General features: G+C 40.8%; 1 protein-coding gene across 4 annotated transcripts in view; it reads left to right on the top strand.

Annotated features, from left to right (window-relative positions):
* The window catches only part of LOC143421385 (uncharacterized), a 111,145-nt gene extending 85,983 nt beyond the window's left edge, over nt 1–25,162 (top strand). For 2 of the 4 annotated variants that reach the window (XR_013101019.1, XM_076890495.1), the window contains one exon: nt 2,246–2,983. Coding sequence is in view for 1 of the 4 variants with exons in the window: in XM_076890495.1 (XP_076746610.1) it covers nt 2,246–2,256 (11 nt within the window). In the remaining 3 variants the exon portion in view is untranslated. Of the gene's footprint in view, nt 1–2,245; nt 2,984–24,962 lie in introns of those variants that run through there. The other 2 variants (XR_013101021.1, XR_013101020.1) reach the window with 2 other exon arrangements.
* The last annotated feature ends 1,987 nt before the right edge of the window (nt 25,163–27,149 follow it).

Here is a 27,149-nt window from a genome sequence, read left to right as displayed (position 1 = left end):
GTTAACCCTCATCATAGGTGATAGCTATAACTCCTTACTCCTCAAATAAATTTACATTTATTTGGAATTCAAAGAGTCATCATAGTAATGGCTGAGCTATTTGCTACTATCATGCTACAGGTGTCTTCCATTCTGTTGTCAAATGAAGATACATGTGCATACAGAAGAGTTTACTTTTTTAATTTCCTAAAAAAAGAAATGGACTGACTGCCAAAGCTTACAGGCTAATTATAAAAAATATGTTTTATTTGTTTCAACTTGAGAGAGAAATCCTTCTTCTGGTGCTGATACAAATACTTTCACTGTAGTTTGACCTTAATGTAAGATAAATTACAGAAATCAGACAAATCAAAGATGTTCGTGTATCAACAAAAATGTTACATTTAATCTCTGTGTGTAGATGAAGCAGGCAGAGAGATTTTTTTAACTTCTCTCATTTGGCCCCCTGCCGTCTAAATCTCCCCTTTCCAAAAGAGAAAAGGCAAATTTCAAGGTAGAACAACTCAGTTTTGTTTTTCTGCATCTTAGCCAAATGCCACTTGATGCCAGCATGATCAGCATTTCCACCACCAGCTGCAGACAGGAAGACAAGCACAGCAAGCATGTTACACTGAATATAAACTAAGAGCATGCTTTCTTCACTTACTGACAGCTCATAGTGTTGGTGATCTATTAGATGTACCACATTGTTACTTTATGTGCTGTAAATGGCTGTGGATAGGGGCGTCAGCTGAGTTCCCACAGTCTCAAAGGGATTCTTTTCAGCTGAGAGGGTAAATATAACAATCGATTGTGGTCACTGTGAACATTGTAGTAGCTATTCATTGAAAAATGTATCATTTATGTTTGTAAGACTCACAGAGCCAATTGAAATAATCAAAAGATCTCAGCAAGTTGTTCAGCAGCGCTTTAATCACCTTGGGTGACAGGAAGTAGAGGAGGTCATCTACTAATCCGAAGGTTGGTGGTTCCAGTCTGCCTGCCAAATATTCTTGGGAAAGATACTAACCCCAAGTATCGATGTGTGTGAATGTTAGATAAAAAGCACTGTGTCAAGTTGTATAGAGCACTTTGAGTGTGATTTCCTGAGGTCAAATGGTCCAGGATGTGAGTGGGCGTTAAGGCGTCTGGGGAGGGATCTCAAAACTGGATTATAGATGGCAGACAGGTGATGTTGTAAACCCCCGCCTCTGTCCAAAGATGGTCGTTCACAGTGGACATAGATGGCTTCTTTCACTCCTCTTTCAAACCTTGACTGATTGTGACCCACACCTGTTTTCACACTTGGCTCGTGTGATTAGGCAGAGGATCAATAGGGGGTCCATGACCCTCTTGGGGACACTCCCATAGGGCTTAAAATCTGGGACTCTCCACCAATCGCTCTTAGAACTGAAGAAGCTTCTTGGATAGGAGGTGAAACATCTTCAAGAAACCCAAAGAAGTCCAGACGCTTTTCTTTCCAAGCTCCTTAGACTACGATGACCTGCATGACTGAGAACCTTCACAAACAGTCCATTTTACATTCTTCCAGAACAGAAAACTATGTAAGCTGTGCGAGATGTGGAAAATTCTGAGTTTATCTTTGCACCAAAAGGAAAGATGTATGGTTGCAGCGTGTAGTCCAGATGTTAGTCAATTTTAAAAAGAGGTGTAGTAAACAAAGATTTTGTCTGGTATGTTTTGTTATACGTGTCATTTCCTGACAGACTTCTTTTTAAATTAATGTTTATGCAATTTGCTAATAATAAATTCTTAATGTTTCTAGCTGCTGCATAGATAAATTCTGTATAATTTTAATTTTGTCAGCATTCACAGTATTCGGTCTCTATCACTGTCATTACACATATCACACTGCTGCTCAGGCTTCTGTTTGGATAGAAGTAGCTGTATTCACAAATTGTTTTCCACTCACTCTCACTGTGCTGTGTTTTATGATCACTATTAAGCTGCTACCAAAGTAATTCAACACACAGAAGTTGCATATTTAAAGACTTCAGGCTGCGTGCTTGCTTTAATCACTCTCCATTTATTAGAAACCAGCCTTTATTTGTTCAGCTATGATTTAAAGCTTAACAACTAACTGAATACTCATTATATTTGAGAAATGATTAAAGACACAGAATCTAGATGGAAATAGGGCGTTGGTGGACAGCTAGTTGTTTTCCTGCAATCATTTTCATTAGAAATACATAATCACACAATCCTAAATCATGCAACAAACATCTTTCATTATCTGTCTCTGCAGCAGACCAGTGACGCTCTCATGGTGATGCAGGTCCAAAAGTTTCCAGAAGAGCAGGCGAAGAAGGAAGTCAGAGGGCTGGATCAGCTGTCCTGTGATCTCCCGTGCGAGCCAAGCTGTCTGATTGGCTGGAGGGCTGGAGGGCCATCTTGCCTCCCTGGCAGGCAAGTGGCTCAAGCAGTTTGGTTGAGGAGGTGTGTGTGTGTGAGAGAGAGAGACGAGAGGAGGGGTAAGAATTTGGAAAAGCAGAGGGTGAAAATGTGTGGCTGTTGGGGTTTTATGACAGAGGACTGCGAAGATGAGGGATGGATGGCTGTTACATATGTGTGTATGCATTGTGGCATATGTGTCTTTGTACTGTATGAGCATATATGGGCAAGAAAAATCATGGAGGTCATTAAAAATGTCAAAGTTTCTGAAACAAGGCCAAAATAAGGCCTAAAACATTACTCGCTCTGCTCGTCTCTTTATACTGTAGTTGTGCAAGTGTTTGTTTACATAAATATGGTTTTAATTATGATAAAACTAAGAAGTCAGATATTTAGCAAGGCTTTGTCTTGGTTGCCACAGCTGATGGGGGGAGAAATCTGGGCTCTGTTCAGGCATCTCTAAACAACAACCATTTATTTATAGATATTTGACAACCTGCTTCAGCTGCCTCTTTTTGTACTTTTTCATCCATCCAAGGAAATGATGCCTTGTACAATCAATTTATTAGCGAACAATCCACTTAGTCTTATTTTGAAAGTTCAGTTATGCGTACCGGTTAGCACTGGTCCTTCCTGTTTGTGTTTCTTTTCCATCAGGCTGACCAAGGTTTTGTTGAGCCTCACTATTGGTCAGAAGGACATTCTTCTCCTCTGTCAGCAGTAATGTGCCTTCTGCTCTGGTAACCGATGCCAGCTAAAGGGCCAATAAAACCAGTACCTGCAGTTGGTGTTCCCCCAACTCTGTGGAGAGGCAGCTGAACGACGTTGAAGATCTTATATATTTGACAAAAAATATTTGGCAAATTAGATTATTATTATATGATGATGAATTCTAGTATTAAATAACTTCATCAGTGTTCATTCATGCACAGATATCCATTCGTTTTTAAAGTCCTGTTTTGCAACCTTGAAGGCAGAAATAACAAGCAACGGGTAACAGGAAGCTGCACGCTCATCCTCTATGCAGCTGACTTTATTCCTTTATTTTTCTTAGAATGACCAAAGTAGACTTCATGTGTTATTCTGTAATGAGTGCATAAACTTGTCTGGAAAATGTTTATAGAGGTCAAAGCCAAGACTCATTTCCCATAGACCTCTATACACCTCTATAAGGCACATCAGCATGGGGTTCATCTTTTGTAGCTCTACGGTCACCTTTATACTGCCTGTGGATGGATGATATGGAGACCCTTATTGGTATAGATGTCAAACTAAAATGCTTCCTTCACTGAAACTAAAAATGTAATTTTTTTTTCAGTGTAGCTCTTTTTTCCTGTATCTTTTAGTAGACTAAACTTAGATGTAGCCCTGTATAAAGTGCATGTACTCCTTCACATATTTATATACATTTGTTGGGGAAAATAATCCAGTTTTAAATTTACCAGCAACACATTAACAAGTGTTTGTTTGCAGGGGGTGGTGTGTTTACGTGGACCGTATGCATGTGCAGCAGACACATTTCCAAACCTCAGATGGTGAAGCAGAGCCTGTGGATGGGTGGGTCAGAGAGTAGCAGCAGGCCAGTGTTGGCTCTGCTCTGGGCTGTAGCAGGGACACAGTGCAGGCTGAAATGTTAAACCAAGGTCCTTTGTGTTATTGCTGACATTATGCTTCATTCCCTAACTCCCCCCCGGCGTGCACTTTTGATGATCGCACAGCACATGCAGACACAGACATGAGTGGGCGTAGTGGACTATAGGACAGATAATGACCAGCACTTAGCTGCTAATGCCTAAAGAGCGGAGCTTTTGACCGTCCCACTTCAGCTGCCCAATAATTACATGATCACAGTGTTCCCTCTGGTTATTACAAAGTGGAGGTGAAATGTAGCTTTACTTTTTAAGAAATACTTTATTGTGGAAATGTAGCTCTCATAGCTGTAAATTAGATTAGATTAAAAAACTAAAAGTTCAGTTTTTACTGTAGGAAACAAGATTCCTTAGAGGAAAACATTCATCACCCTAAACGTAGCTGTTTGAGCACTATTTGTTAGAGTTGTGAGAGAAATTCATTTCTGCAACTCCAGATTCTTGTTTAAGGATCTTTACTGTCCAGTTTCAGCTTTAAAACCTGTTAACTGATCCACTTATTTGTGATTTCTATTGAATATTGGACGCACAACAAAGATAAGTTTGTGCAAAGAGAAGTTATTTGTCTATGTGGACGGGAAAAACTCATTAGTATGTATACTTTTAATCCAAAAAAACACACTCCTGCAGTCAAGTGGCTCATTTTTTACTTTTTAATTAAGTTTGAATATTTGTGATATTTACAATTTGTTTAAATTAGCCACAGCTAATAACTTCTGTTACGTGTTACTCTTTATTTATTTTTGTGCATTACCAGTTAATAGAAGATCAAAATGAATCTGTGTAAACGGAGAAGAAGACTCGTCATGTAGGCGGGGTGGGTTTACCGGGGTTTCAGTGTGATTTAAAGTTTCAGTGAACAGATGATGAATATTTTAATATTCCTAATGCATTTCCAGCATGGTTTGTATATTACACTGTGTTTTCTAACAAAAACAGCAGTTTATATTTAGACGAACAGTCTTAACCTTTCACAATCTCCAGTGGTGGTGTTGTCAGTCCACATGTGTCTGTGTGTGTGTTTGTGTGGTGTGACATCATCCAGTGTGGGGCTTTGCTGTCGTGACACCCATGGCCTTCTGGAGCCCAGACACCCCCTGTGGAGACCAGAGAGACATGTCACCTTGATCAGTGTGTCCCCGGGAGACTGCCACCACATACACACATCTCTCCTTTTCTCTTTATAAAATATACGTTCCTGTGGTTATGGAGGCTTCCTCCTGCTGCAGATGCCTCCATCCCATCATCTCGCCATCAACCTTTTATACATAAAGATGCTAATATGCACCCTAAACCCAGCTGACTACCTCTTCACTGACGTTTCCTCAGCTTTGTTTGTGTAAACTGATGCGGGTCATGTGATAGCAGTAAGAACTCAGCCTTCCTCCTGCTCCAATCAGAGATCACGTTAATGGATCCATTCTTTTCAAAGACTATTGTACAGTTATCGTTTTATAACCCTAATAACCGGCAAAGGACAGCAGTCCTGTGGATTATAATCCCTATGAGGACATTTGGTTCCTGCAGCAGTAAAAATGAAAGGATTCAGGAGGCAATAACAAGAGACAGAAAGCCTGTAGAGAGAATAATGCTGGTAAGTTGGATGTTATTTGCTGATACGAATGGATAGATATATGAAAAGGCAGCTTCTGGCTTTACATGATCAACATGACGTCACGCCTTTCGAATCAATTAGGCAACATAGACAGAGCTCCAGCCCTCCCACTGGGGAAATCTTTGTCTTTTCTTTCCAAGCGCAACTTCCAAGGACAGGTGTGGTGTCTCGTGAATTAAAAGGCGGAGCGTGGAGGATGGCGGTGGGGTGCAGTGCTCTCCAGAGCAGCCGGTTTCTCTCTTGTGACAGGTGATAAAGTTTGAAATGCCAACCCAGCGCACTCCGGGGCGCAGGTGTGGAGAATATGTCCAGGAATAGCCAAACCCTCTGTTCACAAGTCTCTTGACACCGCTGCGACAAATATCGCCCCTGCTGAACAACCGCCGGACTTCAGACAATGATACGTGTCACCTTGGGTTCTGTTTTTTCTGCTGTCTTTTTTGTGCACGTCTTGCCGCAGCACTTGTTTGGATGTTTGCATCAGGGCGGTGGTGATCTGTTCACCTTTAATTTCAAAAGAAAATCTCTTCTCCAGACATTATATGGATGGCTCTCCTTCAAAGAATATGGTTTAAGAGGTTGTAAACTCTTTATTTTCTGTTGAGCACCAACCAAAAATCTTAAACTCAGGCGGCCAAAAGTGGATGAAACCAATTAAACTATAATAATAACAGCTGGGATGGGCTCCAGCTGCCCCCACAACCCTGGATTAGAGAAGCAGTTAACATAACGGATGGATAGTTGTTAATTGTTGCAGTTTTAACTGAATTATCATTCGTCTTTTTTTCTAGTTTTTGTCTAATATTATTATTATTAAACCTGGCAACATGAATTGGCATTTTTACTAGGAGTGTTTAGAATACAGGAAACTGTTGATTTGCTCTCAACTATGAGATTAATCACCATCCGTTTGGTGTCATTATTTAAATTTTAAATATGTCGCATTACAGTTCACAGCTCCTGAGGAAGTCTATTTGGTTCCAGTATGTAAATGTAGGTAAAGTAGCAGGTAAATGTCTTCATATTGTACATACAGTGGTCATTTTACAGGTCCGATCGATTATCGATCACTTATTAAGTCACTATTGAGATCACAATTATTGAACACGATTACTCAGAGACTATGAAAAAATATTAGATTTTTAAAAAATCTTAATTATAATTCAGTAGGCTGAATAAATAAATAAATTAATATATGGGAGCTGAACTAAACTGGCCCTGACAGAGAATGAGTTTGAACTTTCCTGGAGTGTTGACAGGCTAAATAAGAGCACGTGGCACAATAATCACATCTTCCATCCATCCATTCGCTTCCGCTTATCCTGTTCAGGGTCGCGGGGGGCGCTGGAGCCTATCCCAGCTGTCATAGGGCGAGAGGCAGGGTACACCCTGGACAGGTCGCCAGTCTGTCGCAGGGCCAACACACAGGGACAGACAACCATTCGCACTCGCATTCACTCGCACATTCACACCTAGTGGCAATTTGGATTATCCAATTAACCTATCCCCACAAGCTGCATGTCTTTGGACGGTGGGAGGAAGCTGGAGTACCCGGAGGGAACCCACGCAAACACGGGGAGAACATGCAAACTCCACACAGAAAGACCCCGGCCTGATGGTGGAATTAAACTCAGGACCTTCTTGCTGTGCGGCAACAGTGCTAACCACCGTGCCACCGTGCTGCCTTAATATAATCACAATCTTGATTTTCTTATATCACTAATTCTGTAACGGCACAGCCCAACATGTTGAAGTGGTAACAGCCACTGAGTGGCTTATACCCGTTGATATCACCATCTTAAGGTATTGCCATCAGGTGGACACCTCCTCCACCCTACAGGCTCAGGAGATGCCTCACTGAAAGGCAGTGGTCTCGCCCTGCTGAAATAATATCCTCGCAATATTTTCTCTTTGAGAGACAGAATAGGTGGCACTGGCTACATTTGGGATTTAACCTTGATTTGGATTTGATCTTTGGTCATGTTTAGGGAAAAATCTCCTTGGTTAGGGTCAGGGAAGGAGGATGGTTGGTTAGAATACACCCTTTTGCACAAAGCTCCCTTTTACTAGGTTACCTTGGAGAAGAGATTTCATATCCAATACAAGGTCTCATGCACAATCTGGGTTGTTTTCTGTTTATCACCTAAAGTACGAGTATAAGAGGGCTCCTCCACGCCACATCTATGGGAATGATTACAACCGATAAGGGCCGCTTAATAGGATGAGAAAATTTGAGTGCTTGGGGCATTTCATAATATTAATATGCATATACACATATAATTACACTGATATCCAAAGGAGCACAGGCAGGTCATGATGGCTGTAATGGCACATCATAAATGGCTGGGCACAAAAACACGATTTTGTTTGAACACAAAATGCTTTTCTGAAGCATAATTTGGCACCTGCTGAACATCCATTTTGAATAAGCAGACTTCAGTTTTATTGTGCCTTCTTTTGATGTGGCTGCATATCAATAAATAGTTTATACTTGATGATGCAGCAATTTCTGTTTTATTTGGCTTGTTTCATTTCAATAGCTTCTCCCTTGTTTTAACTACAGCGTCCTCTCATCCATGCAGACAAAGGCCTTTTGAATGTTACATTGAAGACCCGCGTAAATACATCGCAGTGTGCAGTTACTTGTAATTTTGGACAGCTGTTGCTCTTATCGCAGCTCATTTTACCGTTAACTGCGATGTTTTACTATTCACACATTAGCCTCCTGACCGCAGTCTCTGTGTGGCGACAGGGGCTTCAAGATGTTTTCAAATCTCTGTTGCTAATGTCTTGCTGGGGGTGGCCATCTGTTTTTGCATCTCCCACCGAAGCTGTGCCGAGGACAGGCTCCTGGCTCCCGCCTTCACTCGGCTTCTGTTGGGGGTAATAATGTGTGCTGGTTCTGGGAGCCCAACTGGTGTCCATGAGTTTGTCCTTTACCGCCACTCATCCTTGTCCCAGTCACGCCACAGCGAGGGCAGAGAGCCATGCCGTGATGGAGTGGACTTCAGGGGGCTGCTTTTCATCGCTGAGAGAGGATTCTGGGCAGCCAAAGTGGAGTCACTCTCTCCACACTGCAGTATCTCTCCACAGCACCATGTTGTTAGAGCTGAGCAGCGAGTTCATTAAGCTTTACAGAATTAGCACCGTGACCGAGGTGTCGTCAGTTACAGGTGTAAACGTGTCTGTATGAGCTAAGCATTTTATATCCAACTGGAGGAAGGTTGTCAGTTTATAAAAGGTTGCATTTAAAAGGTGTTTACAACCTTTTAATGTGGTCCAATTTTAAAGCAGATAGTCATAATGTGTAAAAATGTAGCCTAATGTCACAATTATGCTTGTTTTATGCTTTGGTGGGGGTAGTACAAAGGCAGTCCACCTGCAGAGAGTGTTTGTTGTCAGTGGAGGCAGTGTCAAAAACATGTGATACTACTCTTGTTTGTGCTGCTGTTGGTCCATCAGCCAGCTGTGGAGGAGAGCCAAGTTATTACATAGAAAGAGCTGACGTGAAGCTGAGAGTTTAAAAACAGTGAAAAGTCTCCATTGCAGTCACTTTCTGTACTTTTTATGCAGTATTTTTAACATTTGACGACTTTTTCGTCCATCCGCGTCCAGTGACTTGCAGTTGCAGTTTGCACAGGAGCATGTTTGTGGTTTTTGAAACCACGACACATTTGCAGAACCATAAATTACACTTTCTGTGTAATCTACAAGAATACGTTTCTTTATCGTCCACCTTAACACTATTAACCTTAACACTGTTAGTTATGGTGGACTGCTCAGTTAGCATGTTAAATGCTAATATAGAAAAAACAATAAAACAACATCTGGATTTATTTTCCTTGAATATAATGTCCTTGTAAATAGTTGCTGATCATGGAGAGCTACCTTGATAGACTTGTTGCAGATTCTCTGATGTCAGACAATGGGATGCAAGTTGCTTGATCTTGTGTTTAGCTACTGTTTGTTTTATTCAAGTGAATATTTTTTCCCTTTTTGTCCAAAATTTTAAATGTCAAATCGCACATTCCATGGAAATAGCAGCTTTATGGTGGATTTGTTTGTGTTATTAGTGAGATCCCATACAAACGTGTCACTTCTGGTCATGTAACCTGATTTATGCTAATGCTCCAACACATTGGGACTCTTGGACAAAGTCATTGCTCAAAACCCACCTTTTCAAATTGGCTTTGTTCTCTTGTTTTCACTTGATTTTATTGTACTGGGTTTTATGTTTGTATCAACCTTTTTGATACTTTAATAAATGAATACAGTCATTTTAAAAACTTTAGACAGTTAATGATACACAAACCATTTACACAAATATTTCCTGTGTTTTTGTGATTTTGCTGCCCAATCTTTATCGTCTCAGGCCTGTCGAAGGACAGGAAAGTGTCCAAAGTAGAGCAAAGTCAGGACTTGCTCTCAGGGCCTTGCTTCTACAGATGTGCTGATTTTGACACCAAGCCATTAAAGGGGTGACTCGAGCCATAGATCAGGGTAATTGTGGCATTAGGCAGCAAATTGGAGCTAAAATAACCAGATGCAGGGGCAGATAGCCACGTCCCACTCCGGCAACGCTTATCCCAAGTTCAAGGAGAGTTCAAGCATAGAAAAGAAACCGTAACCCCACCGGGTCCAAACGCGCAGACTCTACAAGAAATTATCTTCACAAATATACGATTTCCAAAGGGTGTAATTGTCTTCACGCTTATGGTCATTCGTGGCTCATTTCATTTTCCATAAGTCTATATTTTCCTTTTCCTATTACAAGGATATGTTGCACCTAAGGCTAGAGAACGGTACGACCTGCTCTCCTTTTCTTTTTCTGTGCTTCAAAAAGCTTTTTCTGAAAAGTCCTGTCAACATGGATTGTGAAAGATGGCAGTCTTTAAGTAACTTTTATGACAGCAATAAAGAGCCTCAGCGCCACCCACCAATAACCTCCGTCCCTCCCTGCTTACCCCCCCCCTCCATTTCCCATCCAATCCAGCCAGCGGCAGCCCAGCCCTAACAGAGAGAAACATGGGATCTGACACTGGCCATTAGGAAGCCATTGTCCGATGATTTTCATCAATCTTCACTGTTTGATGTCGTGTTTGTTAAACATGACCTCTGACATGAAATCACTGCAACATGCATTACAGCAGGTTCCTGTCACGATCACGCCCCAGTCACTTTATATTATAGAAAGCACCAAAGTTAAGAACGCACATTAAAATCAGCCACTCTCGTCATAATTTCCATTTTCTTTTTACTCACTTTTAATAGAATGAAGGATGCAGATTGAAATTCAGAAAAGAAAAGTTATTTCGACGTTAAAATTATGAACACCTGCTTTCATTTTCTGCTTGGTTTCACGGTGTTTGCAAACCGTGTTGTTTTGCTTAAATGTTGTACAATTATTGTTGTTCACATTAACTGTCAAACGCTACAAGCTGTCGAATTACTTTTAAGACAATGGCAAAGAATCATCCTTTCAATCGCATCACTTCATTAGCTCCTACAATGGGAGTCCAATTACCCAGAATTCCCATTCCCGCTCTCTATGGCTCCATCTTTGACCGTCTGCGGGGGCTGGCTCACTGCCAGGATGCATTCAGCGTGCTCTGATTCGCCGTAATTATCTAAAATGTTCATTACTTTCCAATGTATTCAGAAGGTGTGACAGCGTTTAAGTTTTGCCCAGTTTTCTCAGAGGCCAGAGGCAGAATGGCTAAATGAGCGGTCTTAGAGATCGCCTAGTATGGAAATGTGGGTGCAATTAAAGAAAACGATGTGAAAAGACAAAAAAATGTTGCAGTGTAAATTAAAAGATCTGAATAGAAGATGATGAAGGTGATTTTCCTGACCACAGGGCTTAAAATGAAAAATAAATTTAAAAAAAAACCCCGAAAGAACAAAACATTACAACAGTCATGTTGTTATCAGCCACTTTGACAAAAGGTCCAGAGAGGAAGTCAAGCTTGACAAAGCTTTTTAGATGAGGAGGAGGAGGAGGGGGTGGCAGGGGTTGGAGTCAGGGTGGGGGTGAGGGGAGGTGGGTCCGTGGCTTTAGGCAATGACTAAAACACGATCAACCTTCTCCCCATCTCCTCACGCTGCCGTGGCCCACAGCTCCCCACTAATTAAAGTGATACAACATCTCACAGGCCAGTGCGCACATCTAATGGGCTGGGTGAGGCCCTCCTGCCTCATATACTCTCACACTATAGCTATGAACACACACACACTGAGAGCCTCTCTACTCCTGCTTCCAAGGATCATGAACCCAGCAGGATAGCAGCAATCAAGCCCTCTTATCCTGACCCCAAACAACTAATGTTGGAGTCCAGTGATACTGCTTAGTACAAGGATGTCAAACTTAGTTTAGTTCATGGGGCCGCACTGCACAATTTGATCTTAAGTAGACCAGATCGTGCGGATGCAGGTAGCTCCCACTGGATGCTAAAGCGTGCTCTAAAATCTCATTTTTTCTTTTTTCTTTTAGTACAATCCCTGTTTTAGGCCAGATAAGCATGTTTGGGGTCAGTTGCAGCTGCCCTGCTGGGTTCATGATCCTTTAGTTTAGTTTAAAATGCTAATTATAGGTGACTATACAACTTCAGTCACTATAATCAGATTTCTAAAAATCCGGATAGAAATGACAAAGATTTAATTTGTGAAATACTGAGTGAAGCAAGACTGCGACTGCAGAAGAAGCTGCATAAGAAACACATTGAAGAGACAGACGATGACAAAAAATAGAAGGGAAAACAAAGCAGAAAATGACAGTATAAGAACAGCCAAAGAAGACAAAAGTCTATAAAGGCTGATGGTGTGAAGTCAGAAAAGGAGGGACAGACACTTCAAATATGGAGAAAGCAAATGGCGAAAAAGAAGGAGCGAAAGATGGACTAAAGCAGGAAAGACTGTGAAGAACAAACACTTTAAGCACAGAGATTATAAGGAAAGAGAAAGACAGACACTTTGGACAGACAAGGTAAAGAGAAAGTTAAACCCTAAACAAAAACAATAAAAGACGGTAAAACAGGAGGGAAACAAAAAGACAGAAAGAAGCAGCAGAAAAAAAAGATAAAAATACTTCTCAGAGAAAGAAAAACGGGACAGCCAATAAAGACAGAAATACAAATATCAATACAAAGCAGGGGTAGGAAGAATGGAAATGAAAGATAAACAGAGATACAATGATGGACTTCTGAAGAAAAGACAGAGAAAACAAAGAAGAGGCGAAGCAAACACTCATCAAGCAGCCTGTGTTTGGTCATTTGGAAACTCTTCTTCTTCTTGGATGATGTTCCCTTGAACTCAGTGTGTGTTCGTGTGTGTGTGCGGATTGGCCGCCACGCCTCGAGTTTTGCCTGCCAACATCAAAAATGAAGTGGTCAGTGGACAGCTTGGCTTGTCACAGGAAGCAGTAGGCAACCGTGCCACATGTAGCTCAGAGGACAGGCCAAGGAGGGGCGGGGAGCGGGGTGTGTGAGAGGAAAATAAGGGGGATCGGGGCAGAAAGGAAGCATCTTCAAACACCCCCTAACCTGATCTCATCACGCCACATCTGTTCAGTGAATCAGTGAAGTGCAGGTGCTCCTGGCTAGGCGTCGTCATCCATATTTGATGAGTATTGTAGGGATTTTTTTGTGGGTAAGAGTTGAATTTTACAGTGTTTCGAAACATAAGTTCGACCTCCCCTCTGCATTAATAATGAATTCAGATCTAATGCCGTTTGACTTTGAAAACTTGGTCTTTACTTGGCTGCTTTGGTTCTTTACGCAGGCTTTAGCCTCATGAAGTATAAAGAAAATAACTACAATGTGATGGTTGGAAATAATAGGAAGGAACCGTAATGATCAGACAGCCCTATGAGCAAGGAGTTTGCATGGGTGGGGAGGAAGAACTCCCTTTTAAGCATTAAAGCATGTTATTAAGTAAAGACAGAAGTTGATAGTGTGCAGTGTGGCATCCATTAGGAGTGGAAAGAGGGGAAAAATGCTCACTGCACCATGGAAAGTCCCCCAGCAGTCCGAGCACAGCTATACGAGGGTTATAAATATATATATGCTCTACCAAAGGAAAGTTTTAAGACTAATCTTAAAGGAAAAGAGGGTGTCGGTCTCCTGAATCTAAACTGGGAGCTGGGACAACAGGCTCGAAAGCTGAAGGCTCTGCCTCCCATTCTACTTTTAAATACTATGAAACACAAGCAGTCTGAGAGCAAAGTGATCTATTAGGATAATAATGATACTACGAGGTCTTTAAGATACGAAATTTGTGTGTGAGAGGAAGGATTTTAATTCTTGGTTTAACAGGAAGCCAGTGAAGAGAAGCTCATGTGAGAGAAACATCTGTTTCTAGTCCCTGTTTGTTGTTTTGATAAAGCGCTTTTTCAGGGAGCTTTTAATAAAGAGTCCAGCATATAAGTAAGCAGTGCTCGTTTTTCAATATTGTGGCACATATGAAGGAAGCCAGTTCTCAATATTTGTCTTTTGTGTGAGTTAAGAGACATATTGTGTTTGTAAAAGACTCAAAGTTTCCATACAGTAGTACAGAAGGCCAACGTTAAGCATCTTGTTAGACGCCATGTTTGAGATTGTTAGAGACAGATTTTTAGTGAAGTCAGTGTTTTCATTTTTAGATGCTGCTGACTCCCTCTTGACCAAAAAACAACATTTAATGCAGCTTTAAAGTGTTTATATCAACCTAAGCTCATGTTATGACATGCAAACCAGTTTGGAGATCATTATCTGCACCATTTCCTGTACAGCATTAATGCTGTGGAGAGATATTCAATAAAAAAACAAGTCTGCATCTGCACTTAGACTCAGGTATTATATTATCATCTCCTGTGACTGTTGGAACAGCAGGGGCACAGCAGCCTGCCCCTGTCTGTGTGGTGAGGTGGCATTCAGACTCAGAGGGCTCCTGTAATTGGGGAGACAAAGAAAGAAGAGCTGGCGAGGTTTTAACAATCCCACGTCAGCAAGGCTCCATCAGCCGTGAAACAAAAGGGACCCGGTGATTTATCCAGCAGAAGGAGGGGGAGCAAAGGCAGCGAGGAATTATCCGGAAAGGTCATCCTCAATTTCTGTCCAGAAATGATCTTTTCCCACTATGTAATAAACATTTATCTGATCCCTTTATTGGCTTTATTAGATCTGACAGTTTAGTTAAGCCATTTCCAGCCACCGCCGCGGGTTGTGACAGTTAACGTTGCACAAAAAGTTCCATTGCCTAGGTTTGTATTCACAGGGCTGAAGGGGCAAGGACGCTGGGTCTGGCCCTGGCATTATTACCGCTGTGAAACAAAGGCGCTGCAGACCTGCTCACACGCATTTAGACGCCCATAAATATCTGAGCAGAACATGTAGGCACAGGAGCAGACTGCATGTTGTGTTAAAGGTGAAGCATTTGAATGTTGAATGTGAAGCTGCACTTCTGTAAGAGGTAAATGGATTTGACTAAATCATATAAACAGCACCACATAAAAGAGGACTTAAAAGTGATTTAAAGCACTTTAAAACCAGCGTGCTTTCGTACGTGAGCTTTAGCGCATTATGCACTCTTGAATTATGAATGAAAACAACACAGAGAAAATGTTTAAACTGCATTTACACCAGGATTAAAATACTTTGAACAGTGTTTGTACGATGGTTTCTACCGAAGCCCCGTGCATGACAACAAAACCAGTACCAAAAAATAAATAAATCGTTGTCATGTAAATCCAGCTAATTAACTCAGTGAGGTCTGATATTAGCCAACACTAACCCTAGGTTAGGGAAATTCCTGGCAATACAGGAATGACAAAGAAATGTAAAGACAGTTAAATATCAGTCCAAATAGATTAAACTAATTAAAGTTCAGATATTTATTTAAAAAAAAAAAAACAAACCAAAAAGAAGAATTAGATCTCCTAACTGATAGCACACGAGTCAAGACACTGTCGAGTTGAAGGCTTAAAGTTTAGGTTACTTCACTGAATAGTTATGCTTTTAATTAAGACTGATTTTCATAAAGTAAACACTTTTGTTTTTTGTACATATATTTGACACATTAGGCATAATAATGTGAACAACAACGATGTTCTGGAAGTAAAAATCCCATTGATACTTTTCACTGGGATTTTGATAATGAGGCATAATAATGTAACCATCCAAAGTAGTCTCACTACGAGCTAGGGCTGTTCGATATAACGATATATATCGGATAACGATATAAAAACATCTATCGTTTCATTTTACGCTATCGTTTGTTTCGTGGTGTCGCAAAATAAACTGTTTACAGCAATATTTTTTCATCGTTTTGATGGTCGCTGTAGTGGCTATATTAATTTCCTAAAGTTCTCTCTTTATCTTATATTTAATATAACCACACTACGGACGGACAAGCGCCTGTTTTTATGCGTTGTCGTTAGCAACAATGACGGTAAAACCATGGCGTGTCCGCTTGTTTATTTTCCACTTAAACCTTTCACAATAAAGCTCAAGATCCTGTTAAAACCTTTCAAAATAAACTGAATCACGTGAAAGAGTATGCAGAGTATTTTTTATGGATGAGAAGTAAAAAAGAGCCGCCAGGTGCTAAAAAATAAACCTTAGACTCAAACGTTAGAGCAGGCTTTTCCCCGCAGCACGCCGTGTAATGGATAACGGCGCCGTTACAACTTATGTCTAAAAATGTATCGTTTCATGCATCGGTTAAAACGCTCGACTCCAGCTACACGACGCCCAGCTGGAAACACTTCATGCAAGTCGAGCTGCCCGAGACTCACAGAATTTACAGAAAATGTTACATTATTGTGATTTATATTGTTATCGGGATGATATTGGGATATAAGATTTTGGTCATATCGCATAGCCCTACTACAAACTACAGCGTTATGAACCAATATAAAAACCACAATTTTATTATTATTTTTTATATTACTAATTATATTTATTGAGAAAACTTGAGAAAGTGGTGATTGTACTCAGGAATGAAATGTATCAAATCAAAAACTGGACTACATATAAAATATATTTTAAAAAGCGATAATAAAAATCGATTAAATTTAAGAAGCTGTGAATTTCCAATGCATTATAGGACGAGTAGCTTCTTCACTGTTAGGGTTAGGGTAGTTACGTACACAGTCTTGTACTTTTTATTTTTATTTTTCTGATATAACTCAAACATTTTTTATGCTCATGGTTGGATTAGTTCAAGGCTTAGGTACCTAACCCTAACCTCCAAATAGCTGAGAACATTTTGGTACACCAGTTATCAAGTTGATGGCATCGAACACAAAATCATAGCATAGGAAAGTAAATATTTCATGAATTGCAGGAAACTTTTGGGTAATTACCCCCTTTTTTTCTAAAGAACATCATGGCTGTATTTTGATATTTACCAACACATTTCTGGCTGTTTTCTGATTTGGTATCCTCATAAAGTAACACAGATTTGCTGTAAATGTTTTTTATGCAAACAGTTGGATAAGACACAATATATGGAAATAGCTTTCATTGTATTGCTTAAGTACAGCACGTCTTTGTAGCATCTAGTGTATTGTGTAGGTGTTAATGAGCTAGCTGGATCTCTGCACCGGTTGATGTCACAGTGAGGCTTCATACAGCTGAGCAGACAGTAATGTTCTGGATATCCTGGTGAATGCAATGAATGCAACCTGCCATCCAGTGATTAGCAGATTACAAATCCTTTATAAACTCTGGTAAACGTTGCTCTGAGACACTGCTGTCCTTTTGTAATGACAGCCAATCCTGCTGTTGATGCTTGCATCAGTATGCAGCGATAATGGTGCGGTTGCAGAAGCAGTTGGGGTTGTAAACAACGTCTGTCATTCAGTTTAATAGACTTGAGGGCATTGTAATGGCTTTGTACCGCTTTCACATCCACCGCACCAAATGTGTGGAGTAAAGCGCCCAGAAGATCATTTTACCTTGGAAATAGATTAAATAAACCTTTCATCTCTTTCATAGCTCCATCTTCAAGGACACCCCCACCGTCACCCCCAGCCCCCAAACCCCCCCAACTCTGCCTACTGCAAATGAAGCGTATATTTTGTCTCTATTTCAATCATTTATTTGTGCAGGCAAATGACAAAAGCTCTTTGAAATGAATTCTTATTTGTCTCTTTGAATGTTTCTGTATTTACTCAGCTGTCACCGGGTGAATTACAGTCCATCTCTGCCACATTACCGGCCGCCTCCACCCGCAGCACGACTGATATGAACGCTGCGTCTAGTATTTTCAATCCAAATAATGACAAGCCTCTGTGCCTGTGTTCCTCGTATTTGAGAAAGTGCTTCTTATTAGTAAGATTTATGAGGCCTCCACCTCAGCTCTCTTCTGGTGGACCAGCCACTTCAGAATTAGTCATTGGCATCCCAAGGTTAATTAGGTTGATCGTGTCTTTAAATAGCAGGATCATCATTGCTCTTCTCCTTCGCCTGGCTTTTTCCTCCCCCTGGTTCCCTCTGCCGGATTGCAGCAAGACTGCTCATCGGCTGGGCTCCCATTCAGGAGCTGTCAGTGTTTTTTTCCCTTTCCTTTCCTTTCCTTTTTTCTTTTTTTTTTTTTTAACCAAATCCTGGCTCCCAATGTGGGGCATGCGGGCTAAGTTAGCGCGAAAGTGAAGTTGTCACTCAGAGACAGAGGAGGTGCGGTGCAGTGTGGGCCGGAGGAGCTAACGGTTTGCCTGCGCCTCGCCTCCAATCCAGACCATCTGTGGCCCCAGCTGGAGTGCCAGCGATGGTCTGGCACTTGTACCGCGCCATATTTACAGATCTAAACACAAATGGCTACTGCCTGATTGTTTCACGATTCATTAGTCAGACAAGCTCGGCTCTCGCGCCAGCCCAGCTGTTACAGAGTAAACCTTTGTCACTTAATAGGGCTGCTTATTGCCTCCCCATCAAATGTATTGATCTGTGGCCTTCTCCTTTAAGGTGAGGTGACTGGGAGCACTGGGACAGACAGGAGGAAGAGATGGTGACATGGTGGAGTCAAGAGGACGGGTGAAGGTTTTATTGAAATGTGTTCCACGAAAAGAGATGTCTATGAGGACGGGAAAATTCAACAATTGATTTTGGGCAGCTTTTTCATATTACACAGTTGTGACTCTTCAGGAAAAGGAAAGAGCTTAAAGCGATAGCTTTGTCTCTTAACCACTGCACTGGATTTTACAGGAAATATTCACTTTATCTGTTTTGCTTTATTGAAATGAAAGCCAAATTTTTCTTTTCAGTAAGGCTTGTGTGATTCAGCCCCATCCATCACCTTTGGGTTGAACTTATCACCCAACATCAGTGTCACTAATGGGAGCAAATCCCAGCAGCCAGCTCGTGACAGCTGGTGAAAGACTGAAACCAGAGCCTGTAACAGTGGAAAAACATGAGATTTTTAATGCAACTTTCAGGTGTTCAGATGCTGTTTCTGATATAAAATGTCAGCAAAGCCATGCTGAAAAAGCAGATTGAGGCGGTTGCATTTCTCCCCTGTGTGTTGTAATGTTAGTTGGTAGCAATGTAGCGTGACTAGTTAGAGCACAACTAAAGAGGTCATTTTTGAGTATCCTGATAAAAAAATTAAGATAGAGCCGTTAGAAACTTAGCACAAAGCGAAGTGAAGCTTACACAGTAGATTTCATTTTATTGTTTTAACACAGAGTTTAAAAAAACGTTGTCTTTTAATCAATTAGAACACAAAAGTCAAGAAAAAGTAGAACTTACTATCTTACTGAGCAGTCTGATCCAGACCCGATTCAACTGCATTGCAAGATTTCTAATGCTGACATCCTGGGAACAGAAATGCAGTGACAGTCCAAACACGTAAGATCACCATACGACAAATGAGACAGAATTTTCATGGAGATAAACAACGTATAAGTGTTGTTTATATATAAAAATATATATATCTAGTATCTATGCACTAAATGATTCATCACAACCAATCAGTAACCAATTTATTTGCCAATGAAATGTCATTCGATTTTTTTTTTTTTAAAGTACTGTGTCTGCTTGCTTTATTGCAATAATGTCAACAGTATTTCTTGCCTTGTAAGAGACGATGCCAACATCACTTGGTCTTTACTGTCCTGGGAGATAACATTGGTATGTTCAGCATGTTTTTGAGAAGACATGAGAACAACAGAAAAGTGTTCTTTCATGTCTAAATTGTGTTGAAAAGAGAAACTTCCCAAATGCTCTACAAACTCTTCAAATGACCAGAAAGTTTGAATCCAGAATCTTAAAAAAAGCAGCGCACAATAAGACATGATCTCTTGATAAACATTGTTTACATGCTTATGCATAAAAATTGTATGCGTACCTGGAGAGCACATTGTGTGACTGTTTGTGGCGCAAAACTTTCATAATTAGTAAAATGCTAGTTTAACTGTGTGAAAAGGCAACTTTAAACCTTTCATGTTTCAACCAAATTTATACCTGAAGAGATACATTTGTAAATTCTGGATTAAGTGTAGTGATCTATGTGCAGGGGTTAATGGTTCAGGTACCTGTATGGTTAGAGCTAGGCCCCAGCTTATATTAAAAAGCATTGCTGCAAAAAACCAAACTTATGGAGCCATTCCTTGGAAGACAGAGAGGGGAAAAAAACAAAAAGTCCAGCCTCAGGTCAAGCGTCATACTCCGTTTGGTGGAAGAGGGTGTATTGATTTTACATTACAGGAACCGAGACCGTCTCCACACTATCAACGTAATTCACTGATCTGGACTTCAAAGACAAGCTCGGCTATTGGCTTTCTGCCATTTTCAATCCTGCTCAGTAGGATCTATGAACATCAGCTGAGCGTGCAGCGTATGGCGACCTAAACAGCAACACTGATCTGAAAGCATCTTTTCTGTGCAAATATGTCACAGCGGATCTCGGGGGAGAAGAAATTAGACTAGTTAAGGGTCGAAGTGGGCGGGGTCAGAGGTCAGGTGGAGGGGGGTAACTATTGTGCAAAGAGGGAAATCCCAGCGGAGAGATGAGTTGGATTTAACACAACACGGTGACATTTGTACTGCACTGCTACAGCATGCATGTGCAGACATACTGCGTGTCTACAGTAAATTAGACGTGTACGGTGGGATAAGCATTACACGTCTCAAGACTTTAAATACCTGATTTAATTAACATGTTATTAGCTAATTAGTGCATGTTGATTAATGCTCTATTAATTCTCATCAGACCCAGTTGAACTGTCAACGGCTATATTGGACATTAAAGTGGCAAACGGTGTAATTAGTGGTCTGAGCCTCAGTGGGTTTGCAGCTGTGCAGAGTTTAGATGATTTACTAGTCAAGCCAATGTTTTTATTTGATGTTATTTTAAATTTGAAATCGTCAGTTCTTCTGTTGTTTGGTCTTTTATTGAACTGATTAATTAGAGTCAATCTCATTTTAACATGCAACCCAATGACATTTAAAGTGGGTAAGACCAGTGAAGCTATTGCATAATAACCTGTCTAATAAGAACTCTTCTAGGTCTTTCTTTTCTTTGTGCGTACATTATAAAATCAATTAACTGCATATTTACAGAACAGATCATTTACAAATAAATGATGAACCACGTGGGATATTTTTAGCATCCTTTTAGGATGACTTCCTGGTTAACCACTTTACACTGGTGTGGTAGATCATGGGTAATGTCTGAGTATTAGTAAAACTGATGAAGATTTGGACCTTTGGGTCAAATTAATTTGACAGCTCAGAAAATATGTAATGCAATACTTCCTGCTGAAAAGCTTCAAAATGTTGTCTTTGTATTTAATTTGTATTGTAGTGGGTCTTCCTGTGCATTCCTTTGGACATTCCTATTCCTATACTTCCACACATGCAGTTCTTCAGCAGGTTATATACTGAAATAACAATGCAAGTGTACGTGTATGAAAAGATGATTGTTGTTTAAGATCAACCATTATCATTTTCTTTTCTTCTGTCATATATACACTCTGTAACAGCGGTGGATTCTCATATTAAACATGGCCACAGTAATCCCTGTGATAGCACTGCTCAGAATGCTCCATTTCTGACAGTTTTTTCTATTCTTAGATCTCTATGATGTCACAGACAGAGGATTTCACTAATATAGCCAGTATTTAATCCCCACTCACCAGCAGCCTGGTTATGAGGGGCAGCCAATCAGAAGAAAGTTTAAGATAAATGAGGATTATTTTGAATAGAGAATCATACAAAGCCCAAGAACAGAGATATTAAGTGCTAATATAATATAGAGAACCTAATAGAGGCTTGTTAAATAGGTTGCATGATTATTAGCAATAAAAGATATTTTTGGTGGCCTCCAACATTAACCATTTAGCATTTATTTTCTGCAATAAATCTGCAATGAATCTACCGATTCATAATATAAAAGTAAATACTTTTATGTGTAAAACTGAAATTATATTTTGTACAAATAAAACATAATTAACTCATTACTGCTGTGAACTAAATTGACCTTGAATTCCTCAGATTATGCTAATATACAAAGTCTCTACACTAAAGTCTACAGTGTGTGTGCACATACAGGCATGGCGCTTGTGCAAGTGTAGGTTTGTGCAGGAGTGCTTGTGCACACATAGATGGGATTTCTCCCTGATGCCCACAAATACACACACACAGCTCAGGCTTTGTACAGCTGCCGACCCTCAGAGAGGCGTGCTGAGGGCAGCGTGAGCCTCCAGTGCATCTATCATCACGCTGACAGGGCTGCCGTCCCCACACACTGTTCAAAGTGAGATTTTCAGTATGGCTGCTTAGCAAATAATTGATGGGGTGCTTCCTGGTTTTTAAGGAGAGGAGCGGTTAGACGGCAGGCCAGCGACAAGCACTTTTAATGTGACGCGTGAATCACTCTTTCATGACCCATAAAGCCATCTGGAATAACAAAGCACCCGACTCCCATTTGGGTCTTTATTCAGAGGTTTCGGAGAGTTAGCGGTGAAGTTTTTATTCTAGCCAGTAAAGCCTGTCTGAGTCTAAAAGGTTGTTTCGTTTTTCTTCTCTTTCCGCTGATTCCTGATAAGGCACATCTTTTTGTATGAAGGAGTTAAACCTACAAGACTTCAAAGTGAACTACTAGGTGTCCATGTAAGAAGTAACTGTCCTTAATGCCAAGAAGTAAAAAAAAGTGAATAGAGAAGCAATTACTTTACTTTACAAATACTTTATAAGAAACATGGGAGTAACAAACATGGCAACACCAACTGTTTGTAATCTGTTGATTTGAAGCATTGACACCATTTTACCTTCTTGTTTTGTTTTGTTTCTTTCTTTTTCTCAAGTCTCAAGATTTTTAACACTAGCTTCCTTTTTTAGTAATGTGCATCCACAGACACTGGAAACCTCACATGTCCAATAATTTCACTCAGTAGAAAAAACTGGAGCACAGGCTTTTGGTGCTAGCTGTAAGTACATATAGCTGCCAGTAGAGCAGCAACTACAACAACCTGAGTCAGCCTCCACCCGTAACTCAGACTGCTCACTCCTTTAACAAAGCACCTGGAACTTTCAGCCTGACTTATGTAATACTGCACGCACCGTGCAGCTGTAGCTACATTAGCAAAACCTTTTTGTATCCGATTCTAAATGTTTATTTTAAATATGCCGGTGGGCTCGTTAACACGGGTGTCTATGAGCATTGGCTCGCTTTTAGAGTCGGCCTCATTTAACAGCAAAGAACGGGTCAAAGAATAAGAACAAATGGGTTTGCCGTTTTTGCCATCGCCATCTTGGTGTTTTGAAATTAGATGAGGGCGAGGAGCAGTAAATAACTGAGGGCACACTGATAGGCTAGCTTACACAGTAAAGCATACTCTGATTTATCTTTCTCTGTAACTTTAAATAATGAGGTAATTCACACAATGAACAATATTTTGTATTAACTAAAAGCTGAAACGAGTGATTGAGATCAGAAAAGTGTTTACTGAGAACGATCACATGACCAGTGGGGTTATTTTCCTATAGACTGCTAAACACACACACTTGTCACCTTCAAAGCTAGCAGCACCATTAACCGTTAATAATACTTCTCTCTTTATTAATCACCTTAAAATGTTGCCACTGTTATTCAGGGTAAATCAGCAGCGTGTGTTTTGCATTTGTAAGATTGGGACTCATCTCCTCTTGTGTGTCTTGAGTTGATCATTTGGGGGCTGCTGGTGGGTTAAACAAGAACAAAAGAGAGAGTACTGTAAATGTTTGAAGTTACATCATGTACAGTCGAACCAACAAAGTTGCCATGTGTGCTCTCCAGGAAAAAAGAAATCCTTTTGGCCTGACATCTGTATTGACAGAACATAGTGAGCAGTGAAGTGTGATGCCTGTAACGTCTGTGAGCGGTCTTTCCACTTCCTGTTATTGTCCAGCATGTCTGAATGGCGTCTGGAGCCCACTGCACCTTCCCAGCAGATGGACTGCAAATATGGCCTCTGATTTATCTGGCCACTGATTAACTGTGAGAAAACAACACTCCACCAAATGTGTATGTGTATGTGTGTGGTGGGTGGCGGTGGTGGGGAGGACGTTGCTAATATATTCATGAAAATGTATTCATAAAAAATGATAATTGTGATCGAAACCCCTCCGTGGCTCAGAGGATGAGTCAATAAAAAGCAGGCGAAATTGACAGGCGCCTGTTATATGGACAGCACTTGCAATAACAGATGGGGGGGCAGAGGGATGGACTGCACGGGCGCCTGATTGATCACACTAAAGTGGGTGAGTGTTAAAATGTTACGCAACAAGCTTTTATTTCCTTCCTTTGCAGGGCTTCATCATACATGATTCTTCTACGGTGAGAGGAATATTTTGTTAAATCTATTTTCAGGATTGCAGCTTGTGTCTTAACACCTTCCGTTGTTATTCACTTGTTATCTTGTGCTACTAAGTCCTCTTGAGATAATCTGAGGTAATTCAATGTGAGCGCCAGTGTGAGCTCATGAGGAAAACTGACACGCCTCAGCTTGAGTTTGCTCTCTTTTTCCTGTATAAAGTTTTTTTTTTTCCTTTCCACCCATCAGTGTGCAGCTCCCTCGTTGTCTGAGTGTTTAGCGGCGACTTGGACAAGACTCAGACATAGATGAATGTCAGCCATTATCGCGGGCGGCCATTTGTGCTGGTATTTGACTCACTAATGATCGTCTTCCAGGCGGGGTTCATCAGCTTCAGCGCAGACGCGCACATGCTCCGATTCAAACTTCGGGCTAATTTGTCCCTCTAGTTCATCATTTGACAATCGGCTCGTCCCCATATGTACACCCCCTCCCGCTTCGCCTTTTACTGCGCTCACTCAGTATATGTGTTTTGCAGATGGAGGTTGGCAACAGGTTTAACCCCGGTGGACTCTGGCCGGGTCAGACCCCCCACTGGTCCGTGCCAGCCTCGTGTGTTGGCAAGCCCACCTGGACCTAGCACCTGCTTATGTCACCGGATGTGGCAGGGGGATGCATGCTGGGAGGAGGGTGTTTGTTTGTGTGAGCAGTAGGAATAAATCAGCAACTGGGCTGCAAAAGTGCAAATTTTAAGTTGACCAGACTGCGAGTGCTTTTATAGGGCCATAATGCCCCACTATCTCTGTGTCTGTGTGTTAATCTATACACTTCTATGCACTTAACCATTGGCTTCACTTTTCACTTCATTTCACTGGAAGCCATGTCCATCTTTTATATACAGTCTGTTCCTAACCCCTAGTGGGGTACAGCAAGTCAAAGGGGCTTTGTTCTAAGTTACGTTTTACCTCGAAACTGCTTAAGACACCTTTCATTTAGAGGAATGTTTGTTTGTTTTCTATGGAACTAACAGTACAAGCAAAGATTCCCATCTGTACAAGCAGGTGATAACAGAAGAGTCACTGGCTGAAACTGTAGCTTTGTATTAAAGAGTAAATCACTATGTTGTCATGTGTGACAGTCCTATGGTTGCAGTGAGCGGAGTGTGTGGGCGGCATCAATGCAGACAGAGAGAGAGAGAGAGCTAGCAACACTGTCTGAGCCCTTCAGTAAGGTCAGCTTGCTCACCCCACTCCAAAATATCCCTGTGAGAGAGAGAGGGCAGTACATTATACCTAATGATGCCTCGCCAAGAGTTGCTGAGTGTTGGACATCGAGCGAGTGAACAGGGGGAGATATATGGCCAGGACCCAGGAGGTGAGAAAGAGAGATGGTGGGCCTGACTGTGAAGTCTCTCTGCTGTATGAAAATGTTTCTGAGTGGTCTGTATGTGCACACATACTAAATATTGAAAATCAAATCGATTTTGAAAGCTGTTGTATGAACAGGGTTGTCCCCAGGGACTCTATATGGTTCGGTAAATGGCCCATCCTTTGTGCAGCATGTCTCTAGTCTTATTGATTCAAAGAGCTTTTTACAAGCCACATTCATGCAGTGCTTTGTATTTGCATACCAGTGAATGCATCAGGGACAATTTGGTGTTCGGTGTCCAAGAACACTTCAACTTAAGTGATAACTGGAGGGATTTGTGGACGAGCCACTCTACCTCCGAGTCACACTTATCCATATATAGACAGATAAACAGACAGATTCCTCCCATTACTTATCATGGCTTGCATTGTTTTGGGGGCCTTGACTAATAACTTGTGATACACAGTTTGTTAGCTAATGAGCTAATGCTCATTAGCTAATGTTATGACAGTTTCACAGCCAGAACCACACCTCAGTCATCACATCGAGTTTCAAAACACAAAGACGGGGATGGTGAAAATGCTGATTTTGAGACTTCAAACAAGCCACTGGGTGACATCATAGTGATTTCTTATTTCACACAATATAGATACTTTTTTTAATTATAAATTTTATGTAATTTTTTTTTTCCATTAAACCGAAACTACCATATAAATTAGAGACTGCTCATTTCTTTGGAACTGTGCAAACTCAAATAATTAATGTACAGGTGTCATTTGGGGACATTTGCTAGAATAATGTTTCCTGTTTTATACATGATCCTACACACATATATCCAAAGCCGTGTGAGAGCCGCACTTGAGCCCAATGGAGATGCATGAACAAATATGAATATTTAACATCTAAGTGTTTATATTAATTATTCATAAAAGCGGTACTTTGCAAATGGATTAAATTAATTATGTTGATAGAATTAGACTAGATTTGGAGGTTAATATAATAATGTTTTTATTATATTTGCTGTAATGGATTCAGAGCCATTCTCTATTAATTGGATTGATGACAGTTCAAAGCCACCAGGGTCATTTGTGCATCATCGGGACTTTGCATTAGTCAAGTTGGATGAAGTGGGCACATGACTTTTAAGAGTCATCATCTACTGTAGTCCAAAACTTTACACCGAGAACAGATAGGCAGGACACAATGGTGAGAAACGTCAGATTCTGGTGTTATTTTTTCAACATCTAGACAATACATTGGCATTGAAATTGAGTCACAGCAGCAAAAGCACTTCAGTTACAGCTTCCCTTTAAATAAATGTTAAATCCTAGCTGAATACATTCAACAGACATGTGGT

Source organism: Maylandia zebra, linkage group LG12 (assembly GCF_041146795.1).
Source record: "Maylandia zebra isolate NMK-2024a linkage group LG12, Mzebra_GT3a, whole genome shotgun sequence".
NCBI classification, from domain to species: domain Eukaryota; kingdom Metazoa; phylum Chordata; class Actinopteri; order Cichliformes; family Cichlidae; genus Maylandia; species Maylandia zebra.
The sequence above is the reverse complement of the archived record's forward strand: the minus strand, read 5'-3'. Positions and strand labels throughout refer to the sequence as shown.